This window comes from Temnothorax longispinosus, chromosome 7 (genome assembly GCF_030848805.1).
Source record: "Temnothorax longispinosus isolate EJ_2023e chromosome 7, Tlon_JGU_v1, whole genome shotgun sequence".
Classification (NCBI taxonomy): domain Eukaryota; kingdom Metazoa; phylum Arthropoda; class Insecta; order Hymenoptera; family Formicidae; genus Temnothorax; species Temnothorax longispinosus.
Genome location: NC_092364.1, coordinates 6,994,902 through 7,020,227, shown reverse-complemented (window position 1 = coordinate 7,020,227; position 25,326 = coordinate 6,994,902). Strand labels below are relative to the sequence as shown.

Below are 25,326 nucleotides of genomic sequence, written 5' to 3'. Positions count from 1 at the left end.
AATCTCAAACACGTAACGCGCGCTTACGGACGGCCGCAAGCCTCTACCGGGTGTTCGGTTAATTAAAGAATTTGTTTAACGATTTAATATCAAAATTTTTAAATTTGTTTTATATCTTTTTTTTAATTAAACTTTTATTTGAACCATTATTAATATAAAATTCAATTAAAAGTAATTGCAAGATATAATCGTTCTTGAAATTCACTAAAACAAAAATTTATTCACAAAATGTGTCGATAAATATAATAAATATAATGATGTATCATACGTACACTCAGTATTTTAAGGCAATATACTTTTTGGAGAAAATAATTACTGTGCTCTTGTCTTTTTGCGTTAATTAATGATGTTTCATTGTATTATTTCAATCATTTACACATCAATGCACTATACAAACAATCGTTTAGAGTTTAGAACGTTAAAAGTTCTAGTCTATATAGGTATTAAAATAGACGCGGGTTAGGACCTTCGTTAATGAGAGACGAGCATTTGTTATTTATATCGCGTTCTGGCAATCAACAATCTACTACGCAGCAAGTGTACGTTCGTGTCGAGAAAGTGTCATAACTTTGTGGACCGTAATGATTATAATCTAAGCTTTGTTACCTGTAATCACTGCCACAATGTATCTTTGAATTATGTTTAGTCTCAGATCCTAATCGAGAAGGAAGAGAGTCAAAAATGTAGCTCCTAGATCAAGATTTACATATTACCTATACGTGGTACGCACCACTATTATATTACACGTATTATAAAGAGCCCTTCCTGATAACGGCACACAAGAAGTTATCAGTATAAATTTGCATATCTTCTTACAATTTCTTTGCGTTCAAAATTAACTACTTATTTGTGAATTTAAATATATTTTAATATTTTTTTATACTAGCTAAGTTTTTAGAAGAAACAATCTACGTCAAAATTTTCTCAAATTCTTCTCAATTACAAAATATTTTTTATAAAAAATTGACATATATAAAAACACATATATTTTATTTAATAAACAGTGATTTAGTTCCACACATAATTATTATCAGTTATTTTAAGAATATAATTGATATTAAACGGTATTGTATAATAATTTTTATAGACGTTTCGGAAAAACGTTGAATTACATAATCTATCTTTTCTGACATTTTCAAGTGTTAATCTTAATAAATTGTTGCATTATTTATTATCTTGTTTCGGCAATTTATCGATTTCATATTACCGTCTTAAATCAGCGCAGTCGATTTTATGTATCTCCCCGTTATATGTATATTGTGAGCTGATATATATATTGGGTAAATCGATTTTTAATCGTCCCTGAAGCTGTATGACGTAATGTCTGCAAATTAATTACGATGGCAACGGGCAAGAGAGTATTTATCAAATAGTCTACACATAAGTGTTGCAAGATTGACATGTGTGCACAAAAAGTGCATTGAAAATTATGCAGTCACTCTCAATCATTAATATGCTGACAACTGAATTATGCACGTTTTTACCGACGTCGTTTAACTTTAACCTTAGTTTAATTTACTCTTTGTTTCTTTCTAATAGTCCCCCTTAGAAAAAGACAAAGAGCGTGAGTTAAACTAAAGTTAAAGTTAAACGACGTTGGTGAAAACGGGCATTAAACGTTAAAAGACAATTGCCTGGCGATCGTGGCGCACAGAGTAGTGCGCTATTCTAACGAGCCAAAGATCCGAATTTAAATCTGACCGAAAACTGTCGGTTTTTATTAGATCGCCACCTCTCGGAAGACAATAGCAAACTATCGAGAGTAGTGTTGCCTTTGCCCCAGGAAACCATGCCCTATCCTAGGGAGTAATCCCTGCCAGAAAATCCTAGGGAAACTACTTCTAGTAGAATCTCATAAGTTGTCTAAGGACAAACATAAATCACATATCTAATATATAAAAACAAATTGCATTGTGTTGATGGAAATATAACAAGTAATCTCTCCAAGAGACTACCAGAAAAAACACAATTTGTGTTTGTTTTGGTAATCGTTTGAAAAGATTACTTGTTATACTTCGATCAACAAAAGTGATGTAATTTGTTTTGTTTTTATATATATTATAGATATGTGATTTCTCTCTCTCTCTCTCTCTCTCTCTCTCTCTCTCTCTCTCTCTCTCTCTCTCTTTCTCTCCGGTAATTATGTGTAAAAAAACAAATTAATTTTATTAGTTATTAATATGCAAAGTCTGTATGCAGATAGGATTATAATTAAGCGGTATGCGAATCAAGATTATTTCATGTCGTAATGTATTGGGACGATGCGTTTTATAAGTGCGCAATAAATATAGCGAGCTTCACAGATTTCATTAGACAATTATGACGACGACCTGTTCGCACGCGCAATATAATCATAATCTCGCTAATTAGAACTCTTCGATGCTCATGCTTATTCAATTAACGTTTAGAATTGAACATTTTAATCATATTATCACATAATACGTGTGAATTCCGTCAAAATTTCTCACACGGTCCTTTGATTCTGCGGTAACGTATGATTTCCATGTATAACGTGTGTTTTCAGCGACAAACTTTTTAAGAAAACAATTAACAGAAAAATTTGCTTAATCATCTTCCAAAGATTCTGCAAATTTTTCTACCGTCTTGCAGTTTTTGCCAAAAAATATTTAACGACATTATTCGACAACGCTCATATAAATATAAGAGAGCACGGCGCTATTTTTGTTGCTCAATATGTTTAATTAGCATAATTTCATGCCCGCCAGTACTGGCAGGTGGGACACAAGCGGACAGCCCAGCTTCCGGCAGGCATTGGAGGAAAGTCGCTGCCAATTCGACGCGATTTATTTTACCCAATACCCAATTACGCGAAAAAAATAAAATTAAAGGTCATGAATGCTCGAAATTACGAAGCAATAAATTCTGTTAACGAAATATAAAGATATAGGTTTATAAGAAAAAATTTCATCATGTTTCTCATAAAAAATAAATACAATAATAATCAATTAAACCAATTAAAGCGTCATTTATCGCGCACAGGTAAAAATATACGGTAGTACACGGTATAAAAGTATAGAGAAATAATGCGAATTTTTATAATCTTAACAATTAACTAAATTATTATCTACTATCAAATGTAATAATGATAATAATAAAGTATTTGTTATCTGCAATATGTATAGGGTAGACAGAAATCCTTTGCAAAACTTTCTTTTCCATATTTGTAGTATATCTAATATTTCAAAATTTTAAGTCTTGAAAGATTGCTGCATGTGATGGATTTTTATCACCAAGATTCTCTCTCTCTTCACTGATGTACTAATTGATATTGCACCAGCATCGCTATTGCTATACCAAAAATAATCCTATTTTTACTTCTTTTCTCTCTTTCTCTCCGAAACGACCGATGCCGCTTGCTAACATGCAAATCCCGGCGCAATCGTTCTTACAAATTCGTGTTAGGTCGGGTCAGCTTGAGCCAAACTCGGCTCGCAGACGTGTAATCTGCGGAGCTAGCCACTAGGCGGGGTAATGATACGCTCGCGATCGGCGCGCGGAGGGGTATCAAGATAGTGTAGCCACTAGTATCGCTAGTGAGGTGGTATGGTCGAACGCGGTCGGTGCGGTGAGTACTCGGTGAGACAAGTCCGGAGCTCCGAGACGGGAGCGATCTATATTTACGTTACCTGACGCGAACGCTTGATCTAGACGTATACACAGCCACCAACCGATTCGCCATACTGCATTTCCACTCCGTCATTCGCTAAACGCGAGTAAAACGGCGGCGAAACGACCCGCAAATCTGTCATTGAATAATATGACTCCGATTTTCTCGAGCCTGCAATTCGAACGCTATCCTTCAAGAAACACCGCCGATAAACCTTGTAATTTTATGTGTTTATGGAAAACTTAACTACTTTTATGAGATATATTTTGTCCTGAACACATTGCATTCCGCTGTTTCTTGGAAAATTTTCTCTAACAATAAGAAAAATGCACTTTGCATTTGTAACAATTTTGTAATTAAAAATAAGATTAAGAAATATTTTATTTAACAAGAACTTTCTTTTAGGTATATGTAGGTATTTCATAAGAATTCGAGCAAACAATAATGCTATTTTCTTCGAGTTATGTTTTTATCTCGGACTTCGATAGTTCTCTCTGGGCGATGTGGTGTATTATTGTGCGCTTCCTTGCGTTTTTAATATTATGCGAAGGCGTTTATTCCGCAGTTCCTCGCGGAACGTGACTAATTAAACATCAGGCGGAGAATTCTATCTGTAACTGCGCAAAACGTTATCAGTAAGTGGTGCGAAATGTGGATCTAGTGCAAGTTAGCGAGAATGTGCTGCAATACACGAGGCGGGATTATTTTACGCCACTTGCCTCTAAATACACAGCCGTAGCCGTATAAATTTTTTACGGATACGCCCCTTGTATATTTTTTTCATTCCGTGCATCGCAAGTTGCAGCCATTTTGTCAATTGTTATTAAATTTATTCACGTTTCTAACAATAAACAACAAAAGGATACGATTTGAAAAATGTAAAATATTTATTCAAATTAAAAAGTTTTAAAGATAAAATATCGATAAAACAATAAGAGGATCGTTAAATTTGATCAATGAAACATTGCATTAAGGGCCACTTCGACCAAGCTCCCGTTTAACTTAATCGTTGATTAGTCAATTAGAAATGACTAATCGCATTTGCTCATTAAGCAGATTGACAAATGCGATTGGTCATTTCCAATGAACTAATCAATGATTAAGTTAATCAAAGCTTGGTCGAAGTGGCCCTAAATTATCGCGAGATTAATAAAATTGCGTAAAACATAAGGCTTTATGCTAATTTTGTTTAACGCAGCATTCGATAAACGGATTTGCTAAGTACGAAGTAAGAATTATCTGTATATAGTATATATACCATAATTATTATTACTCCTTTAATTGAACGTCTTTAAATCTGGACGCATACCGACAGTTTTTTAATTGCTACCCGCTCGCGACATAACACGATTCCGAGTATGGTCCCGAGAGTTAATTGCACGGACAAGAGAATTCGTAGTGTAAACTCTGAGAGTAATTTTTGTACGTGAATCGAAAGCTATTCGCGCTAACCGTAAGTCAGCTCGTATAATAATACCGGTTGAGAGAATAATAGAAGTGCAATGCGCGTTGTAAAAGATATCGTACACGCAACTACCGTGATAATAGTAATTAATTTTGCAACGAGGATGTCGCTCGTTCGACAATTTGATAGAATCAATTTCTTACTTTTCAACAAATACGCGATATATTCTCGAACACATATCTATATATATATAAATGTGAGAATATATAATTAATATATTTTTACTTTATAAATTAATATTTTTAATATATGTATATTCTTTTGATATTAAATGTTTTGCAATCTTGTAGACACAAAAGCTAATAATATAAAATCTGTTTTCATAATTAAACTCATAAAAAAGAAACACGATCATAAATTACATTATTAAGATATATGTGCATCGTATCGGAACATATGTCCATGTATCAACGCAAATTGATTACAGTATGCACAATTTACGTCATTATACGTTACGGAAAACAAATTACGTCAGCTGGGATCCTCGCGGCTACTAGTTAAGCTTACATATTATACGCTTCCTTTGCTGAAAAATAAAGCTACACGTTTCGATACATAGTGGTCAAAGCGTTCTTTAGAGACACGCGATATTATATATTCATATGATACATCGATACGCGCATGAAGTATATCATGACGTAATCAATCATTACACTCGATTTATCGGTTATTATACAAGAATAGCCGAATCCCCCGGAGGGAAATTTACAATGTTGTGGTGTAGCGATCAACGAGCTCCACATTTCTCACACCGCTGGCAAATTAATAACAGCGACGAAAAACGATTAGCTAGTTTTCGCTGCGATTGATCACATAGTGTGAAATAAGTGTCCGATTTCTTACGCAAATACGCCGCCTTTCACTGAATCAGTCAAAGAAATAAACGACTGGGGAGGGAACCTAATAATGGTGAGAGGTGGATTAAAGCATAACAAGAAATTTAATTCCGGTCATCTTAATCGCACAATTATTTTAACGTCAATATGTAAAATTAGCTGTCATTATTAAACTTATGCAACGCATGAGATTCAAAACAAACTATCCAATTTGTCATTATCTTAAGAAATAAAATAAATATTTAAAAATAAAAACATCAAACTACCATAATTTTTACAATGTTGAGAATTAATACATTCTTTCTTTAAAATATATGATATCTATTTTATATATAAATATACATTCAATTCAAAAAAATCATTTTTTTTTGCTACTTGTCCAATCACGAAAGTTGATACTGCTTTCGTTTGCGGGGTGAGAAACCCGCTCTAAGTGGGTACAAAAAATCCAGGCTTATCCAGTTAATTTCCATCCCTTTATCTTCAAGAAAATAAAAGAGTGAAATTGCCTAAAGCAGCGTCGGTGCAGTCCCGCGTGTTTCGGGGTTCGCCGCGGTAGCCTCGCTTTTTAAGCCGAAAAACAGAAAGCTCGGCGTAAAGCCGTGCTACAGCGGAAGATGATGCGAAGTCGAAAAAGGGGATCCGGGGCTACCCTGTGTTTACACGGCGCGGCGCGCCGCCCCGTGAGCATTAGCTCTATCTTTCTACTGCCCAATCTCGCGTTTCTGAAATGCAAATTCTACCGAAACGAGCGGATGGCGAAATGAAGGGATGCGGCGCGGCGCGGCGACGACGATCTAACTGTTGGTTCCCGTGACTTGTCCCGGACGCGTTACATTGGTCGGAACGGAACGGAAGCCTCTCTGATAGCCCCCTCAATCGCAATGTCGCCGAAATAAAGCCGATTCGATTGAAGTATATTTCGATGTATTTCTAAAAATTATATTATTGAAAATGTCAAAATATAACTTAATAATTCAAACCAGAATTATTTTGCAATTATTTTAATAAAGAAGTAATCTAACACAGCATCTAAATTTAAATTTGAATCTGAATTTAAATCCAATTATCACGATTAAAAATAGTTTTAAGTCCATCTAATATCTCACTTTATAATAATAAATAATGAGTTTTCCGTGGATATTAATTACCAAGCTAACAAGTGACAAATAAAAAGGAACATTAAGAATTCAACGCAGTTGCATAAGTTAAGGCTGCATGTATCAATCCTTAATAACTATAATTATAAATCGGACGGTTGATTCCGCTTTGAGCCATCTTCAACGATACAATACCTAACAATTAAATAAAAATTCATTTATAATTTATTTTTACAGAGAGTCTACTTGACTATAATATAAAAATTCTTTTACTATAGGAGATTGCTAAGCTAAAAGCACTGCACATTAATAAAGAATTTAGTGTACCTTACTGCAAGATTTTACTACGATTATTATAAACGCATTACGAACGTGAAGACAAAAACTAACCATTGCTAACGACTTTCTTTCAAGAAATGCGATGATATAGAGTCGTCAGCGTTGACACATGCCGAGTTCGAAGGCCCCGTTACTCAGGTCATTTTCTTATAGCAAATTCCCACGTGATTTTCAATGGATTGTAAGGAGGGTGCAAGAAACTATCAATTTAATAGCAGACAAACGTTATAGTGATGTTTCAAAGCTTACGAAAACATTACAACACAATAATTTAATCAGAAATAATTCTCTTAAACATATTAAATTATATATAAATAAAATAGATGAATGAATCTTTAATTTAAATTACGTTCCATGTTATAATTACTTATGTTTTTTTCTGCATTCTCTGCAATTTATTTTAATCACTCTTTTGCGTTTATTGAATATTAAGAAATAAATGAAATAATAACAATTATTTCAAAAATTATATTTTAGAAAATAATAAAATATTAATCTAATATCTAGCGTTTAGAATGAGGCTTAAACTTTCGGAATAATTAATACTCAAGAACAAAAAGATCCCATACGTTAATTTTGTTAAACTTTGCAATAGGACTGATGAGCCAGCACCAATTTCGTTGTGTCTGGGGAGTAAGCCACACCCTAATAGGAAGGCGAATTCAGGATACGCCAGCCACACAAACACAACGCGCACATCAGGTACACAAAGTGCGACACGGGGAGTGAATTCTGTCACGAAAGAAGGGCAGCGGTGGTACTTGAACTAATGACAGGACTACCTAATTAGGAAGACGCATTCGTGGAGAATAAGGTTACGAATTGTGCACTTCACAAATGAACAATTGCAACAATATCAAACGAATATTTAACGTAGTCACAATTCTCCATAAATAATACCGCTAATATTTCAACGCCGCTTTCAGATTTCTGTGTCTTTATACCCTCAATTTGCTATTGTCATAATATATACACGTTAAATTAAGTTAAATGGTATTAAATGATATTGTCTTAGTCTAAAAAATATTTTACACTATTTTAATTTTAAATTAATTATTTAAACTTTGCTGTTCTTATTTTAAGAATATGTATTTTGACATCTGAACCGTGTTAGATTATAAATCTGTATAAATTAGCAACTTCGATAGATTGTTTCCCGAAGTTCTTACTTGACCTTATCATTCTTGGATATCTGGAGATTCGAGTTGGCAAATTCTCAACAACATTAAGTGCATCGCTAATTCGTAAAATGGCTCCACGTTGCGTTCGGGGTTCATCAGCAACGTTTTTTTTGAAGAAGAGACACACGCACGAGCGCGGAGCGGCCGCGTGTTAATCCGCCTATCCTTCTCCGAGGCTAGCTCCATGTGCAATTACAATCATTAAGTCCTCTATCCTCGCGGTGAGAAAAACGGACGCTTGAAAAACCAAATGACAGCCTCTGGTGATGTAATGACAATGAGACGTGCCCGCCTCTGTCTGACACCGGAAGTGCCCGCTACGCCAGAGAACCGAACGATCGCGCCGGTGTCATACACCGGCGTCTTCTTCGTATAACGAATAAATGACTAAATTGCCGCGGTACGATTGCCGCTAATTATCAAGACCTTCGGCAAATAACAAAAAGCGAGACGCTCCGCGAGAGAATTCGAGAAAATCTCGCGCGTCGAACGAACGAGTCGGATCAACAGCGAAATCAGTCTTCGCGTGAAAGTCCTGTGAACTGGAATTTACAATAATATCTGACGTGAGATAAAAATTGAAATTTTGATTAACTCGATAAATTGATATTAAAAAATTGTCAGATACTTTCTTAGCGATAAACTCTGCGACACACTTAAAATCGTTTTTTCCCTATATTTGCAAATTTCTAATCATAAAAGTAAAATTTCTTAAACCTTAAGATAAATTTAAAAGAAAATTACCAAAGAAAAATTTCTTTAAAATAAAATCAAATTAATTTAGTTAGAGAACAAGATTTAGTTAAAAATAAAATTCTCTTTCTTTTTAAGAATTTAAAACAGTTTTTGTTAAAATGAACAAACGATAATATTAAAGTTCGTCCAAGCCATTAGCAATTTAAATCACATTATTGTTGCTCTTCCACAACAAATTTGGTAATAGCTAGCATGATTATTAGCGAAAACCGTACCAACGACGGCAACGAAGTTGTTCTGTCTTATTCGTCATCTGCGAGAAGGACGCAACATAAATTACGCATAATGACGCCGCCTTGAGAATTTGCAATCTAAACTCAGACGTTCTAGTACGCTTATATGTCAAATATTTGAATCCCAGTTTCCTGAGCACATTCTCACGATTTCTAATAAAGTTTTTTTTATTGGTTATTCGCTAATATAACTATTACATAAATAAAATATATATTCTACAGCTTGCATATATATCACATATAATCTTTGTTCTACATTTTCTCTCCATGACTTTACAAAAAAAAAATACATACATAATTATGTATATATAAAAATTGTATTGGTTTGAAATAAAGCAAGCAAAGAAATCCAAATTTCAATCAAATAATATTTCATAAAAACAAAAACACTGTTTAAAAACTTGCAATGAGAAAAAAAACCGCTAATTGAGAACTAATTACTCGTTTAATAGTCATTAATTTCCAGTAATATCACAAAATAGCATCAAAATTTTGGATGCTCCTTATAATTCGAGTTTATTGCTTGTGTATCTTTTATTTCGGCGAACATTAAACAAGCGAAAAATCAACTTATGCATCAGACTCGTAAGGCCAATGATCGTTTCTGGTTTTTTTTTATTTCGGTGCACAAATTTCCGAGAAAAAAGGGCATTATTCGGGTTTCGGGGCCCGCATCAACGGTTAGAGGAACGTGTTCGCGCGCGACTCGACAAATCGGCACAATGGGATTGGATGCCGCGCGCGCCAAACAAATCGCGGCTAATAAGAGGTTGATGCATGGTGCCGCGAACTGGAGGGGGCCAATACATAAAAATAAGATAAATTTTACACTCGGCTGGTGATGAATGGCGGGATGAATTATTGAATAGTTAAACACACAGCGCCTTACCGGACCGGCTGGGCCCCGGGCCCGGGACCGGGCCCGAAGTCGGATAAGATACATCGTTACCGAGCAGAGCCAGGGCCGCTTCTTGCGAAACGGAGTCTCGAATTCCGTCTCAAAGTACCAAATCGTATCGACAAGTCGATTTTTCGCTACAATGGTTCTTAATAGCTCGGCTACGTCAAATAATCGAGTTTAGAACTGATATCAATTTCGGTGAACTCATATATGTTTATAATGAGCGCAACAAATAAATACAAAAACTTTTTTTACATATACAATATTGAAATAAATTTGCCTATTTCTAATAACTACAAGGATCATGAGAGATCAGCGCAAGATAAAAAAAAGGAAAAAAAAACGATTGCATATTGTAAAATAAAATAAAGCTATTTGGCGAATATATGACATACGATAGGGGTAACAAGTGGGATGATGAATTAGGTATGCGACGATACTATCGTTATACTTTTGCTTTCTGAGACGGGCGATTCTACGGTTTTAATTGCTGGGAAAGCTCGTAATCGCCTTCATCGCGAAACGCCTTACCAATGTTACATTTGAAAGGGTAATGGTGCGACGGAGGTGGTACTCCGAGAAATACCAAACGGGACGCAAACGGCGACACATATCCCGCTACTATTTATATTTAAATTCTTCCCCGACAGATCGCCGCGCTCGATAACGAAATTTAAATTCCATTTGAGAAAGTGTAACGAAATTCGTATAATTCGTCGAAGGAAGCCGGCACAGAGATTGAAGTACATGGTGTTGTTGGTGCAGGCGTAACGCAATGAGTAACAGCGATACGCGATAACGATGTTCCATATTCAGACTCTTAACTGTGTCGTCGTGCAATACAAATGGTCCAACTATAACGACTGCCTGCTCTTTTTATGCCATAAAAAAAGGATTTCAAGATTTTTCTAAGTGGGTAACACTGACTTAAAAGTTTTCCTTTTTGCTTCTTCCAATATTTTCTTCTTTTGACTACTTGTAAATACATTATTAACATTTAATATAATAGCACTAACATCTACACTATTCTACACCTAATTATCTTAATTGTTATGGAATTTTCACGTCTTGTTTTATGGAAAAATAATTTTCGCAAATATTCATTGAACATCAGCAGCGCTAATATCTATATATCAATACACTCAAAAAGATAAGACGGAGCTCGTTTCTCAGACGCGATCGCGATCGTAAAATGTAAAAAAATTTCTCATTAAAACATACGCGTAAATAAAATTGTCGCTGCGGATATAACTATATATTTCTTTATCGAGCGCCGAAATTGTGGTCATTCGAGATTGTGGAGTTTGAAAGCTCCGGGTTCGATGTCTCTCCCCTTTTCCCTCTTTCTATCTATATACCATTTCATCCTCCCTGTCTCTTTTTATTCGTCCTGTCCCTTTAGAGAAGTTCGCCTCGAAGGCGCGGGCACTCTTTCTCTCTCTTTCTCTCTGGGACGAAGCTCGAAGGCGTTTCGGCGCTTATTGGTCTCCTCGTCGGGCGCCTCCGTTCCTGCGGCATAAATTCACCTGCGCGTTTCACTTCGTTATGGCTCTATTCACAGTGCCGTAACCACACGAGGACGGATATTCCTTGCTGTGCGGCCCATTCAGCACTCTCGATACACCAAAAGCAACGCAGCGCCAACCGCGGCTGGAGAACGCGCACGGTGCGTATCGTTGATTGTTTAATGCTCTCTCGAGAGCAAAGTATAAACGTGGTAAATGCAATCATAAAGACGTATAATGACAGTATTATCTGTATAATATGTTTACGGGTGGAAACAATGTGGCAAGATTGCAAAAAATTCCTTTTAACTGAATTCATAACATCATAACGAGATGCAAAATATAGAATATATAATTTCTATATATCATTATATCACTATATATCAATTAATTTTAATTTTCCAGTCCTAATAATAGAATTATTTTTATAAAACAAGTCGCTAGCTAAAAAAACATTAAATGTCGAATAGCGGGGGAATATTGACGCAAAAAATTAGGGCTCTATTCATTGACATTCATAATGACAACTACTACTATTACATCACTGTAAATCCAAATATGTTATTTCTATACCCATAAACGTCTAAAAATGACAATTTGACTAAAACTCATTTTACATGTTTCGTTGCGTGTTAAATTAAAAGTTAATACGTTCACCGTTAAAAGACGTGATTTAAAAAGGCAAGAAATGTGTAAGAAGAGTCTCAGTTAAAATAACACACTTGGATTTGCAGTGGCATTTCGGCTGACGGCATCGATACACAATGCAGCATCAATCACGCGCGCGACAAGGGACATTTTTATAATTGGATACAAGGTGTTAAATCTGCTAGGTGTGGCTGCGCACAGGAGTTATGCCCGCCACCAATAATCCTCTTGTCGCGAACGCTATATACGTATTATACACGGCCGCAACGCATCACGGCGCTGACTAACGTAAAGGGGGAGTCTATTAAATTACAGCGTGCGCGTTACCATGTAGAAAGTAGGTAAGCGATATCCTCCTTTAATGCGAAGTGATAGCGCGGTATGTGGGAAACCAGACGAATCTATTTTTGCTGACAAACAAAATTTATAACGAAGAGAAAACGTATTCGTGAAATACGTCCTAATTGAAATAACACGTTCAATTTTACGAGTTCCGCGTCCTACATTTATCTCGAATGTTTGTAGCCTAACTGTAAATTGTTATATTACATAAATTATGCAGAATTATGTTATCTATAGTACAAACGTCACGAATTAATTTGGAACTCGTTGAATAAAACAAAAACCACAACTCCTTATTTATCTATATCCGGTATAGACCACCGCCTGCCCTCTTGATGTATGTACATTCTGGCCGTTCATTGATCGTCGTAGCTAAGTATCTTCGAGCAGTGTACCATTAATCGTTAATGGTAAAATCGATTTGTGGACCTATTTAGCCGATAGCGTAAATAAATGTGGCATATATCTCGCGGGCACCGCGGTGATGCTTAATGGATAACGAAAAATCTTTGCACGCCTCGGAGGCCTCGGCCACGGTTCTTCGACTGGTTGAATGGAGCAAAGGTCTTAGAAGCGGGTTCATTACAAGGCTATAAACTCACGTTATAAGGTCGTAAGGATGCGCGGCAATTACTTAAGAACTAATCAGCCGAAACCCGGGACGATGGCAGCTATCCATCAAGAAATCATCGACCTTAACTCGAATGGCCCTGCTGTACCTTCGCGAACTTACAAATACTCATTGAGAATTTTCGGTTTTCTCATTTCCTCGTTATAATTGAAAAATCTCCAGTAATCCTTTGTAAAATATTTTTTACAAAAAGTTACTAAAACTTTATAGTTTCTTGTAAAATCTCCTTTGATTTTGATAAATTTTCAAAGAAAAATAACTCCCTAATATTTTTCTCGTCGCTGTCAATAATCAAATTTGAAAACAAAAACCATTTTTCAAATCATATTTGTCTAACAATAAGTACGAAAAGATTTTTACATGTTTTAAATGTTTAAAATATTTTTTAATATTTCGATCACTTATATTTGCTATCTAATATTAAATCTCATAAATCCAAAATTAAGCGATCCCGACTGGGCAGTTTGCATTTATTCTGACTCACAACGTTTCAACCATAATTTGATCCTTCTCAAGTGAGATATTATAATTATAATTAAATACGCAACAATTAGACATGCGTCGTTAGACGTTGTGTCCTAACTACATATATCGTGCGAACGCCACGATATTTGGTGCGTCAAAAGAATGGAAATGTAAAATTGTAAAAATTGCAAAAATGTAAAACTGTGAAGAAAATTAAACTGAACATTTTCTCTATTGAATCCGTACCGTTCCATATTCAAAGTCACAATGAATTAAATCTCATATTAATAAAAGGCAATAATGATTAACAAACAAACTCTTGATAATAAAATTAACAAGTAAAAAGGTCTTTGAGAGTACAACGCGATTGACAGTGAGTAAATTAATGTTATATCAATATTTAATAATTAATTGATAGAGTACATAGTTATAGGATTATGTATAACATAATTATGTATTAGGTATATTAAAGATCGATATAATGTTAACTTACGCACTGTCAACCGCGTTGTACTGTCAAAGTTCATTTTTACTTGTTACTTGACTACAAAATAATGTGTAAAGAATATTTCGTGCACTCACACGTTGTTCCCTCATCATTAATAAAGTCCAGTTTAATCCATTTTAATAAAAGCAAGCGTTCTTGAGAAAAAGTCTAATCTCTCCTGATATATGCACCTCTACGCGGCTACCGGTGTCGCGCGAAAGGATCTCAGCGCTGCTAATGGGCGAGATACTAGAGATACTCGTGCTTTCAGTGAGAACCTCGCGAGAGAGCATCAGGACGGCGGAGTGCGATTTGCGTGGTTAAAGGATCGTTCGGGAGATCGCGCGAGGTGGAATAAAAGAGAAGAGAGAGAGAGAGAGAGAGAAAACATCCGTCCCGTGGAAGAGCGCCGTGGTGGCGAACGAGAGCGAAGAGCTGACAGTCGAACGAACGGGTCAAGATCGGGAGAGAGAGACTGACTGAAGTATAATCAGGTTTCGACTGAGTCCGCGGCCGCGTGTAATAACAGTAATCCCTCCCTACGCCGGTAATTTGGCTGTTCGCTCAAAAACTCCAAATTATAGAAGCTGCTGTCATTAGGCCGCGGCGAGCGAGCACCGTACGCGCAGCATCGCGCTGCTGCGCTCGCCCGCTTCCCCGAACCCGACAGAATTTTGGGAGAAACTCGACAGCGCGAGTTCACGTCCGATCGTTAGCGATAAAGTTTCCTTGACGTTGACAAACCCCGCGGCCTGGACATTCTACCGGGACTTCGGCGCTCGAGGTACGAGGATGATACGACGTTCGACGGTTTCTTAATTCTTATTCGTTCGGATACTTCTTGTTAGAATTAAGTAGCTGTCAGGAAAGTCTGTGATGCAATTTTCGAAATAAAAGTAATTGGCAAGTAGAAAAGAACAAGAAAGAGGCAGTATAGCGGAGATTTTGTCATGACACATTGATTAGCGTATTACGTAGCTTGATATATCTGGTATCTGGTGAAGAAGATATTTCTACCTTTTCGTTGTTTCAAACTTATATAATTTAAACAATCGCAAATGTTACCTCAAGAATACGTCATTATTTTAAACAGGAATTTCAACGTGATATTATAATTTTTGTACACAGAAGTTTGAATGATTGCATCCGCGACACTCGTACGCCAAAACAATGTTAAAATTGTATACAACTAACTCTAAGATATTCTCAACAGTATTATTAAATCAAGAAAACCTTGCTGTGTGTGGGTGCACAACAGCTAGTGCCATACATCGTTCCTCATCGATCGTTGTAGTCCTCGATAATTCATTTGCACATTCAAAAATCGAAACAAAGCGATACGGTGCTCGCGCGGAGTTGTTTCAGTTGAAATGGAATTTACGGAATGACGCGCGCGCTTATGCGCCTTCCAAGGTGCATTCGCCTAGGATCGACAGAGCCCGAGGGAAGGACTTCTCCGAGAGAAGAATCCTAAGGAGCCAAAGCAGCCGAAGAAGAAGCGCGAGGGAACGAGCCGGGCTGATACCTTGCGGGCATTTTCTGGCATAGAGCCCCCTGTTCGTTCCTCGCGTTCCCCTCATTCCCCTCCCTTTCGTATCGTATCAAAGGCGACTCGAGGGGAAAGAATGAGAAGAAGATCGCCGATCGTTGCCCGTATGCCTCGAAACGGCCGTTTAAAACTCCATTACGCCCGTTCGTGATCCTTGGTGCGATCACGGGGTACGCTCCTCACCGTAGAAGAGGCATCTACGTGAACTGGAAAAGGGTTCAAACGATTACTCAACGTGACACGTCCTGAAGCTACGGGGGAGGAAGAAGACCCATCTTCAACGTCGAAGACTTGATGCTTCTTGAGCCTGCGGGCCGCGGATTCACGATCGTACACAACTCGTGTGTCTACCCTGATTGAACGAATGTCCGAATAGGCCCAGAATTCTTCCCAGAAGAAATATATAAGCACTTGCATTAAGTTTCGAGTTGTTTCCATTACACTCCAGATTATTTAATACATCGATAACTATAAAATCATTAAGAGACTTAATATATAACAATGTGTTTATAAGATTAAAAATTTATGAAGCACATGCAATCGTATAAAACTCTTTTCTTTTAGCATTTTTGCAAAACATAACTATATAATTAAAATTCTGATCGATATTCATAGTTAATTGCATATATAGTAAAATATTTTCTCTTAAACGCATGTTAAATTTCTAAAATCATGTATAATTGTTTGTTTAAAAAAGTGAACACTCGCCACGTGATTTTTTCATGAATTTCCAAAAGTTCATGATACAGTGAGGCTTTCTTGACACACGCGATAGAAGTCACATTTTTCTCCAGCGAGAGAGAAAAGACCGTATGATTCATCAATAAAAATTCCGAAACAGCTCCAAGACGGCCTTCAAAAATTAATTCAGCAAATTAATCACGCCTCCTGCCTCGCGATACTTTATGAAGACATTCAAGTGGGCACACAAGACGCCAAGTGCACGAAGTGGTTGAAGTTAATGGGCTACCCCGTATACGTATCAGTGGCTAGCCTTCGCACATGTTCGCCTTGAATACCCGGCGAGCGTCTGCGAAGTACTCTACATTTGGACGAGCGCGCAACGCGCGACGGACGGTCTGCAACCGCGATCCATTCCGAGGTTAACAAGGTTGCGGAAGACGCGCGATTCGAGAGAACGCGCGAGTTCGAAGGAGTCGAGACTCGCGGCTCGGAAGATTTTAGTCTTCCGCTTCTGCGCAATCAGCCGGGCCGCTCAATCTCTGTCGGCTTAGCGGCCGACTACCCTATAGGTGCATCCTCCTTTTGATGCATCGAATGCACCGCGTGTGCAACCCGTGCGATCCTCAGCAACCCCTCGCGCGTTTCGCGCACACCCACACACCATCTCACGCAACGCGCGTGTATACGCGCGCTCACGCACGCGCGCACACCGGGGCGCGTGCTCGCGAATGAAAGAGAAGAAGCACCTGGGAGCATGCGAGATCGTCATGAGAGGATTAAGAGCTTACCAGATTGGTGCAGATTGCTTTAATTTCTCAAGCAGCGCGCGAGCGAGACGTATAGTGTCGCGCGGCGAAGCGATGAAAAAATTCCCCGGCGTTCAATTTGCTAACGCAATAAGATGCCAACGCAATGGCCCTGTTTTCCTCTTTGTAACTGAACTGAGACGCGCCGCGACGGCGTGATTTTTTCGATAAGTTTGTGGCACTATGAAGAAGATTTAATCGGTTTAATCGGTTACCATTCAAAAAAATTATATTATCTTTTATAGAAGATGGAATACGTTTGCCACTAGAGTATTATGTACTTTTAGAAATATTGATTGTATTAATATTCGATATGAATAAATACGCGAGTATTCTTAAAGCGGAATTCTGAAAGTTCAAGTGTTTCTACTTGTCTAATTATTATTCATGGATGTGCTCACATTTCTTTTTGAAGCGATCAAGCTACCGAACTGCAGAACAACGGCGGAACTATGCATTCCTATGCAAGTACTGCCGATCTTAATTCCATTAACGCACGCCAGCTTGATTAAACGTAAGCAAACTTTTAGGACATCAATCATCAAACTCTACATTAGTATGATAAAATATCATGTAAAGATATTAAAAACGAATCGTTAATTAATGTCTCCATCATGTTTCACAAGAATGAGAAATAATCGATGTGTATTACATTGACAAATTATTTTCTAAACATATATATCAAAATGTATATTAAGATTTTGTAAACTTGTTAAAGCTACACGTGCAATTTGACACTTTTCCGTGCAAAAAGCAAAATTGCATTTACAATTAGAGTAAACTGCACTTAGAAGCCTTTCTAATAATATTGCGAAACAGATATATAAGTATCGACCAAAGTGTTTCGTCAAATGTACCTACGTATCTCTAAGCAAATGGAAGTTTTCACTGGGATTAAAGTTTCCTCGAATAATCGTGGTGTAACTACGTTGCGTCTAGAAAAACTAAATTGGCGTGAGACAGAAAGCACAAAGAGGGAGCATCGTACGTTCGATTTGATGCGGGAAAAATAGCCTGATACATACACGTGTTCCACGGAACAAACAAACACGCGACCGTACATCTTATTCCGGCCCCATCATTGTTAATATATAACCGTATCTTGCCTGACAAATCACAAATAATCATTTGCAGGCTTCTATACCTAATTCGCCATATATGCATAGGAAAACAACATTTTGTGGCGACCCATGCACCTGCAATTTCATCGGTCATCAGTCGCAACATTATAAACGTAATGACGATCTTTTGTGTGTGTGTGTGTGTGTGTGTGTGTGTGTGTGTGTGTGTGTGTGTGTGTGCACTGTGTGCGTGTGTGTTTGTGGTGCGCATCTATTATTACGTCTTAAAAACCGCTTTATGATATTAAATGTTATTTCCTTTTGCGATAAAAACATTATTTTAACCAAAAAATCTCGTTTTTATTTTCATCTCAAATAAATCTTGAAAAATAAGAAATTAAAGAAAAGTCAAGGAAGTTCCTTGCAATATTAATATGTCTGTTAAATAGATCTATTAAGTATATATCTTTGACATATAATAACTTTGGACATAATCCAACTTGACATATGCGTTAATCAAAGAAATAGTTAAATCAAAATTAGATTTTTACGTTTTTTATTTCTCTTCGGCATAAGTGCTTTGAGGAGAGAAGCAAGTAAAAAAGAAACAAGCCTTAATGCTATAATTCAATAAAATCTATATAATTCGCATAACATGTGAATGATAACATTCGATTAATCATCAAATAAATTAAAACAAAATGTAAAATATTCCATGATGAAAGAAAAACCGATTATATGTTTCCACAAAAATATAATTTCATAAAATTCTACGGTAATAAGCCTATATATATATTATAATCGGTTAGTGATATAAAACTAGGCATAAAGTGAACTCAAGCTACTCATGCGAGGACACCTAATTAAATGAATATTGGAGGTATGTCTGTGAATCAGTCATCGACATTAACTTTACGAGCGAACGCACAACTTTACATTACACTCAGCTTCGTCCCCATTAGCACGGACTTCGAACGCGTGAATTATATATGCGTTTCAAACTGCGATACTTTAAAGCCTTTCAGAGTTAATCCTATAATCCGCTTTTCACGTCATTTCAGTTACTCCCCGAGCGTGTGGAAAATGTTCGCCAATTAAACCGCGAAAATGTTAAATCACATTCAGAGACCTAACTTTGAGGTATTTGCAAGTCAGTGACTTTGCTCGATTTTATATTTTGTGCTAAAACCATATATTTTTTTGTCATGATAGTTTATTGCATAAAAGTTTATTTTTATATGCAAATATCTTGCCTGTCTTTAATTAAGTTATAATCTCGTATTTATTTCCTTATTCGGCGAATAATGATTTCCTATTATGCTTAATTGAGTTAGAATAAATGTGCAATATCATCATCTCATACCTTACTCATTTCTCCTTAATTAAACTTTTATTTCTCTCTGTTATATACATGTGAGCAAAACTCGCCGCCGCGGTCGTAATGCTCGTTGGTCTTCTGAAGTCTTCTTTCGAAACGTAAATCTCTTATAACTTCTATACGTTTTAATTTGTAAGATCAATATTTCTTTCCAATACTTGAAATCCTTCTTTAAGTACGTCAATCTGACATGGCCTCAAACGCGTCTTTAATCCTATACATACAATAGATCATTACACTTCATCTTTATATTGCAAAACGATAACGACTCGTATTGTGTCGCGACTCAGAGATAAAAAGGACCGAGTGTCACGGATAACAGCACCAAGCCTTCCTTTCCGCTTCCGAGCCGCAAAACAACAGTCGGCCGTTCTCGTTCTGCCTGTTGTATCGATTTAACGGACTCGCACCGACCTCTTTCCGTTCCGACGCCGTCTCTTCGTGGCGTAGACGGTCCCCAGCTGGCTCATGGCGACGGGGTTGTTGGGGCCCGACGCCGACGTCGGGGTCGGCACCGGCGCCGAGGTGGGCGTCATCGCGGGATCAACGACGTGGGGCTGAGGGTGAGTGGCGGTCAGGGTGAGCTGCGATCCCGGGGGATAGCATGCCGCCGTCACGTAATCCGTCGGCGCGAGGGACGCGGTCGGTGGTCCACAGATCCCGGCGATCCCCGGTGCCCTACCGCCCCCGCTGCCGCTTCCGCCGCCGCCGCCACCGCCGCCGACGACGCCGCCGCCGCCGCCGCCGACGCCGCCACCACCGACACCGACACCGACACCCCCGACCACCCCCAGCCCCGCCGAGGCGGCTCTGTCCAGCGCGTACACCGTGCAGACCGTGACGCCCCTTGCCTCTAGCGACGACGCTACGTCATTCTCTGTCACCGTCGGTGCCACTGCCACCAGCTGCTGGCGTCGGGGCACTTGCTCCTGATGACACCACCGTACGCGCGCGGCAGCTGCGACAGCTGTTACCGCCGCAAATTTCGAGCGACCAGTGTCCCTTGTAGACGCGGGATTTCTTTCTTTCTTCTTTTTTTGCGAATCGAGATCGGATTCTCTTACACGTTATCACTCGTCAATTGACATTTAACGGCATTGATGATAAAGAATAACGAACTGTCATTGAATCGTAAACGAAGCTAGATCGCTCAGTGGATGACTTTCAGAGCTCACATTGGATAAGTCATCTCTAAATTTCACGAAACGTTATGATGAATGTGTAGTGTCATTAGGAAATCCTTAGACTCGACCAGCTATCGTCGGTATCGTTCTCGACATCGATGTGAGATTCGCGATACACTGTACACCGGAGTGAGATCATCTTTCCACGTCATTCTCTACGGAACAAGTTCACTGTCACTGGGAAATCGCGACACGACATCAACCAGATTGCAATCGCTCAGTCATTCACTTTCCCAGCCGATAGAATCGGAGTCAACAACTGCACTGCGGGGAACATCAGCAACGTTCAAGAATCAGCGATGACCGGGACACCTGGACACAGTGCCATACGATTACCACTTTCAGCCCCAGGATAGGGAAACGCGGGACTCGCCCCATCCTCGACTCTGATATTACGGACGGTTCGAGCGCGCGTTATCTAATCCTCACTGCAGATGCATGTTAAATTTCACTCTCACTATCCCCCGACGAGCGCCAGCACTCTCTCGATGCCCCGGTACCACTCGATATTACTATCATCCGGTTGCGTGACGGTCATGTGGCGCGATATCTCGGTATATCTGCCCAGAACACTCGGAACATCCAGTTGGCCGACCGGTGCGAGCCCGCTTATCACCCAGACTTCCCGATCCGGTCGTGTCACGTGTGCGCGAAACTGACCCGCGCGTCCCTCTCTCGTTCACACGATCGTCCTCTCTCGTTCCCTCCCTCCGTCGATCGGTGTCACAGTGCCTCCCTTCCTATCTGTCACAAACGGGAAAGAGAAAGCCACCTCTTCCCCCTACCAGGGTTTCTTCCTTCACCACCCTTGCGATCCGTCGGAGCGAATCAACTGATGCGAATCACCGAACGAGCAACCCGTTCAAACGCGAATCGTTGAAGGTCCATTCGATCTAGGTTCTATCTGCATTAATACCGCTCGACGATGCTGGAGAACCGGAAACCAGTGGCAAACGCAAAATCTAATTGATAGGTCGGTGGCGGAACCCTCGTGCTGGCGGGTTTCGCGAAGTGGAGCGCGTAACGATGCGGTGCTCGCTTCGTAGAAGCGTATCGTGTACTGGCGCGGGCCTGCCGGGCGTAGCATAAGTCAGGAGAGCGTGGCATAGATCGGAGAGTGGAGGCGCAGGCCAGTGGTGGTGGGCCCAGCAGAGGAGTAACCCTCCACGGGTCGACCGGGAGACCGGCCGCTGGTTTCTATCCGTCGTGACGCAGGGTCACCACTCTGACCCCCACCCGCAACACTCGCCACGCCTACGAGTGAGCCGAAGAGACCAATCGCGGTGCCAGCATGGCGCTACCGGCCTAACCACCGCGGAACCACCGATGGAACGATACCATCGCGCGCGCCTCGAGATTCCACCTACTCCCGGCGTGCTTTTCTTTCTTCCTCCGCGTCCGCGTCCACCTCCTTACGCCTCCGAGTCCGCGAACCTGTGTATACGTTGCGCCTATCTGCTCTCTCTCTCTCTCTCAGAAACGCATTGCTAGAAGCGCGTGAGACATTTGACTACATCAGGCAAATCCGCGAAAGAATGGTTGATATTTTCTAACGAAAGGAAATACTAATATAGTTTATTCCACAAGGAAGAAATGAGAAAAAATGAGATAGTTCCTCATAAAATAGAAATAGATGGACAAATTATGATGGCATGCAACATCTTGCATTATAGAGTTAAATTTTATTAATATGGAGCACGGATAAACCGATCTTTTGAAATTTTAACGTAAAATTATAAGAAACTGATACTAATATTTAGAATTTTTGATCAAATAAATTGAATATTAATTGTGATATTGAACATTTAGAGCAATTGATATAATTAATAAGTAATACAATTAAAATCAATAAATACCCATTAACGATCTAAATTAAACAGTTACATAAGATTATATTAATATAACAAATTTAAACACAATTTGTAACTTCTCTTTGTCGCATCTAATCCGCAAGCTTTACGTAATTTAATAAAAATGTACAAAAAACAATTTTTAATCATAAATTAACTGATTGACTCGTGCACCAAAAAATGCACATCTTATAAAGGTTTTTATATTAAATCTGCATCTATAGGCACAATAACTCGCTTCCTCTAAACAGTCGCAACGTGACATCGATCACACGCGCGTTTGGTAATCCAATTGCACAGGCCACAAAATACATAAATTGCCGGTCACGGCGCACGATAAGCCAGACCGGAACAATATATAATGCTCCGCGATCGTTGACGATTCTCGTGCCACGCATCATTCCGACGAGTGGCGCGTATATATACGTGCTTGTCCAGCAACACGTTCCCTCTTATCTGAAGAGCCATGCTTTTCGTGAACGCTATCTGATCGCGAGACATGAGCGATATCACCAGTAGAAACGACAGCGGTTAAAGCGAAACGCCGATATCGACTGTATGGCAACATTACGATCAAAGGAAGATCAACGGTCTCGCGGGGAACCGCGACGAAAGCGATTTCTCATGCACCCTGGCATACATCGTAAACTGATATCGACATGCCGGATATATGCCAAAAACGAGTTCGTCGGTGATCGAAACGCTTGGACGACACGCAACACGTCGCTTGGTTGTTGGTAATATTTTGTGTTATCAGCGACGATGCGTCGAATACGAATAGTTTCCGAACTATTGTTATTGTTGCGATGCAAACTTTTATTTTTCAAAGTTTCGCGAGATATCGAAAAATGTTAACGGATCACTGGATAAAACTTGGTTTACCTTTGCGAGAAATGACAAGTAACACAGTATTTGACTCGAAGACGAATAATCTTGTTCCATCATTTAGATTTCTTATGAAATTCGCATTTTTTATTCACGTCGTTTTCAAGCCGCCGGATGGTGAGAGTTAAGACAGTACGAGCCGTCGCTTGCATTGTGTGGCATTAAGAAAAATTTTATTACATTAAAATTATAAAAATTCTTCCTTAAATTAGAAAAGTGATAATTATAAATTTGAGAAGATGACAAATAATATTATTTTTATAAGTATCAAATGCTTTCTGTTTGAGAAACTGTAATAGAAGAGACCGGGGCTCGTTGTCACCGTTTTCACAATTTCAGCATTTGAGTTTTTATACAAGTAATTATCAGGATTAAACAGTACTAATATGATACAGAGAACCTTTTTCTACATTTTCATGCTAGGAACGCTTCTGTATAGGGTTTACGCCGCGCGGGATTTTACGCCGCAGATGTCAGAAAAAATAGAAGGAGTGAAGGTACTTCGCAATTATTCTGTTATGTGCCTTTATGCCATATTAGTATTGTGTTGTAATTTCAGTTCTTTACTGTTAATATTAACGAAACTGTCGTGAGTGGATTTCTCACCGTAGTAAGAAGCGCGATCTTGTGTTACGACCTACGTAAAATGATTACTGTAGGGAATGTAAAAGGTTTAATGGTTATTTCATAATACATAAGTGTAGAGGGATAGTAAATGATGGAATACAGCAAAATACAAGTGCATAGCTCTTGTATTTTCTGTTTAACTTAATATCTTGTATATCCCTCCTGTGTTTGGGATATATGTATATACGGCAAGTTAGCACGCAAGATTTATGCCATAGTATACAGACACTTTGTAAAACTCGAAATCTCCTATGTGTTTTTTTCCTTCTTTTTTTTTGGATCGTATAACAATAATTTTTAATGCATCTATCGCTCTTCTGTTTTCTTTTTAAAATTTTTCAAATTTATAATTTATCATTCTTACATCTTAATAAACTTCTTACACACATTTTATGACTTATTATGACATTTTATTGCCTTATTTATAAACATTATTTGTAATTTTTTATAAGGCGTATATTTCACCCATGAATGTCATATAACCCACCCCTCATCTGGGATATATGGCAAAAATGCAAGAGTTTCTAAAAGTTTTTTTTTATTAAATACAAAGAATGAATATTATATATTTATATTTTTTTATAGTAGTAGACAATATAAAGTTTTTATTGGTATAATTCATTTACCTTAAACATAGTAAATAATACTCGATAAATTAAGTTTCCCTTAGCTGCGGCGTATATATCGGAGTTACCCCACTGTATAGTTTCTTTGTAATAAGTGAAATACGGACATGCTGCATTGCAGCCAACTTGCCCCGATAGTAGGGTAAGTTGGCTATGCGA

The 25,326-nt window shown here is 38.4% G+C and overlaps 1 protein-coding gene across 2 annotated transcripts in view; it reads right to left on the bottom strand.

The window, feature by feature from the left end:
• The window catches only part of Ss (aryl hydrocarbon receptor spineless), a 202,071-nt gene extending 179,800 nt beyond the window's left edge, over positions 1-22,271 (bottom strand). The window contains exon 1 of one of the 2 annotated variants that reach the window (XM_071783139.1): positions 20,410-22,271. In XM_071783139.1, coding sequence (XP_071639240.1) covers positions 20,410-20,531 — 122 coding nt within the window. In that variant the 5' untranslated portion in view covers positions 20,532-22,271. The remainder of the gene's footprint in view (positions 1-20,409) is intronic. The other variant, XM_071783138.1, reaches the window with a different exon arrangement.
• Positions 22,272-25,326: the final 3,055 nt, after the last annotated feature.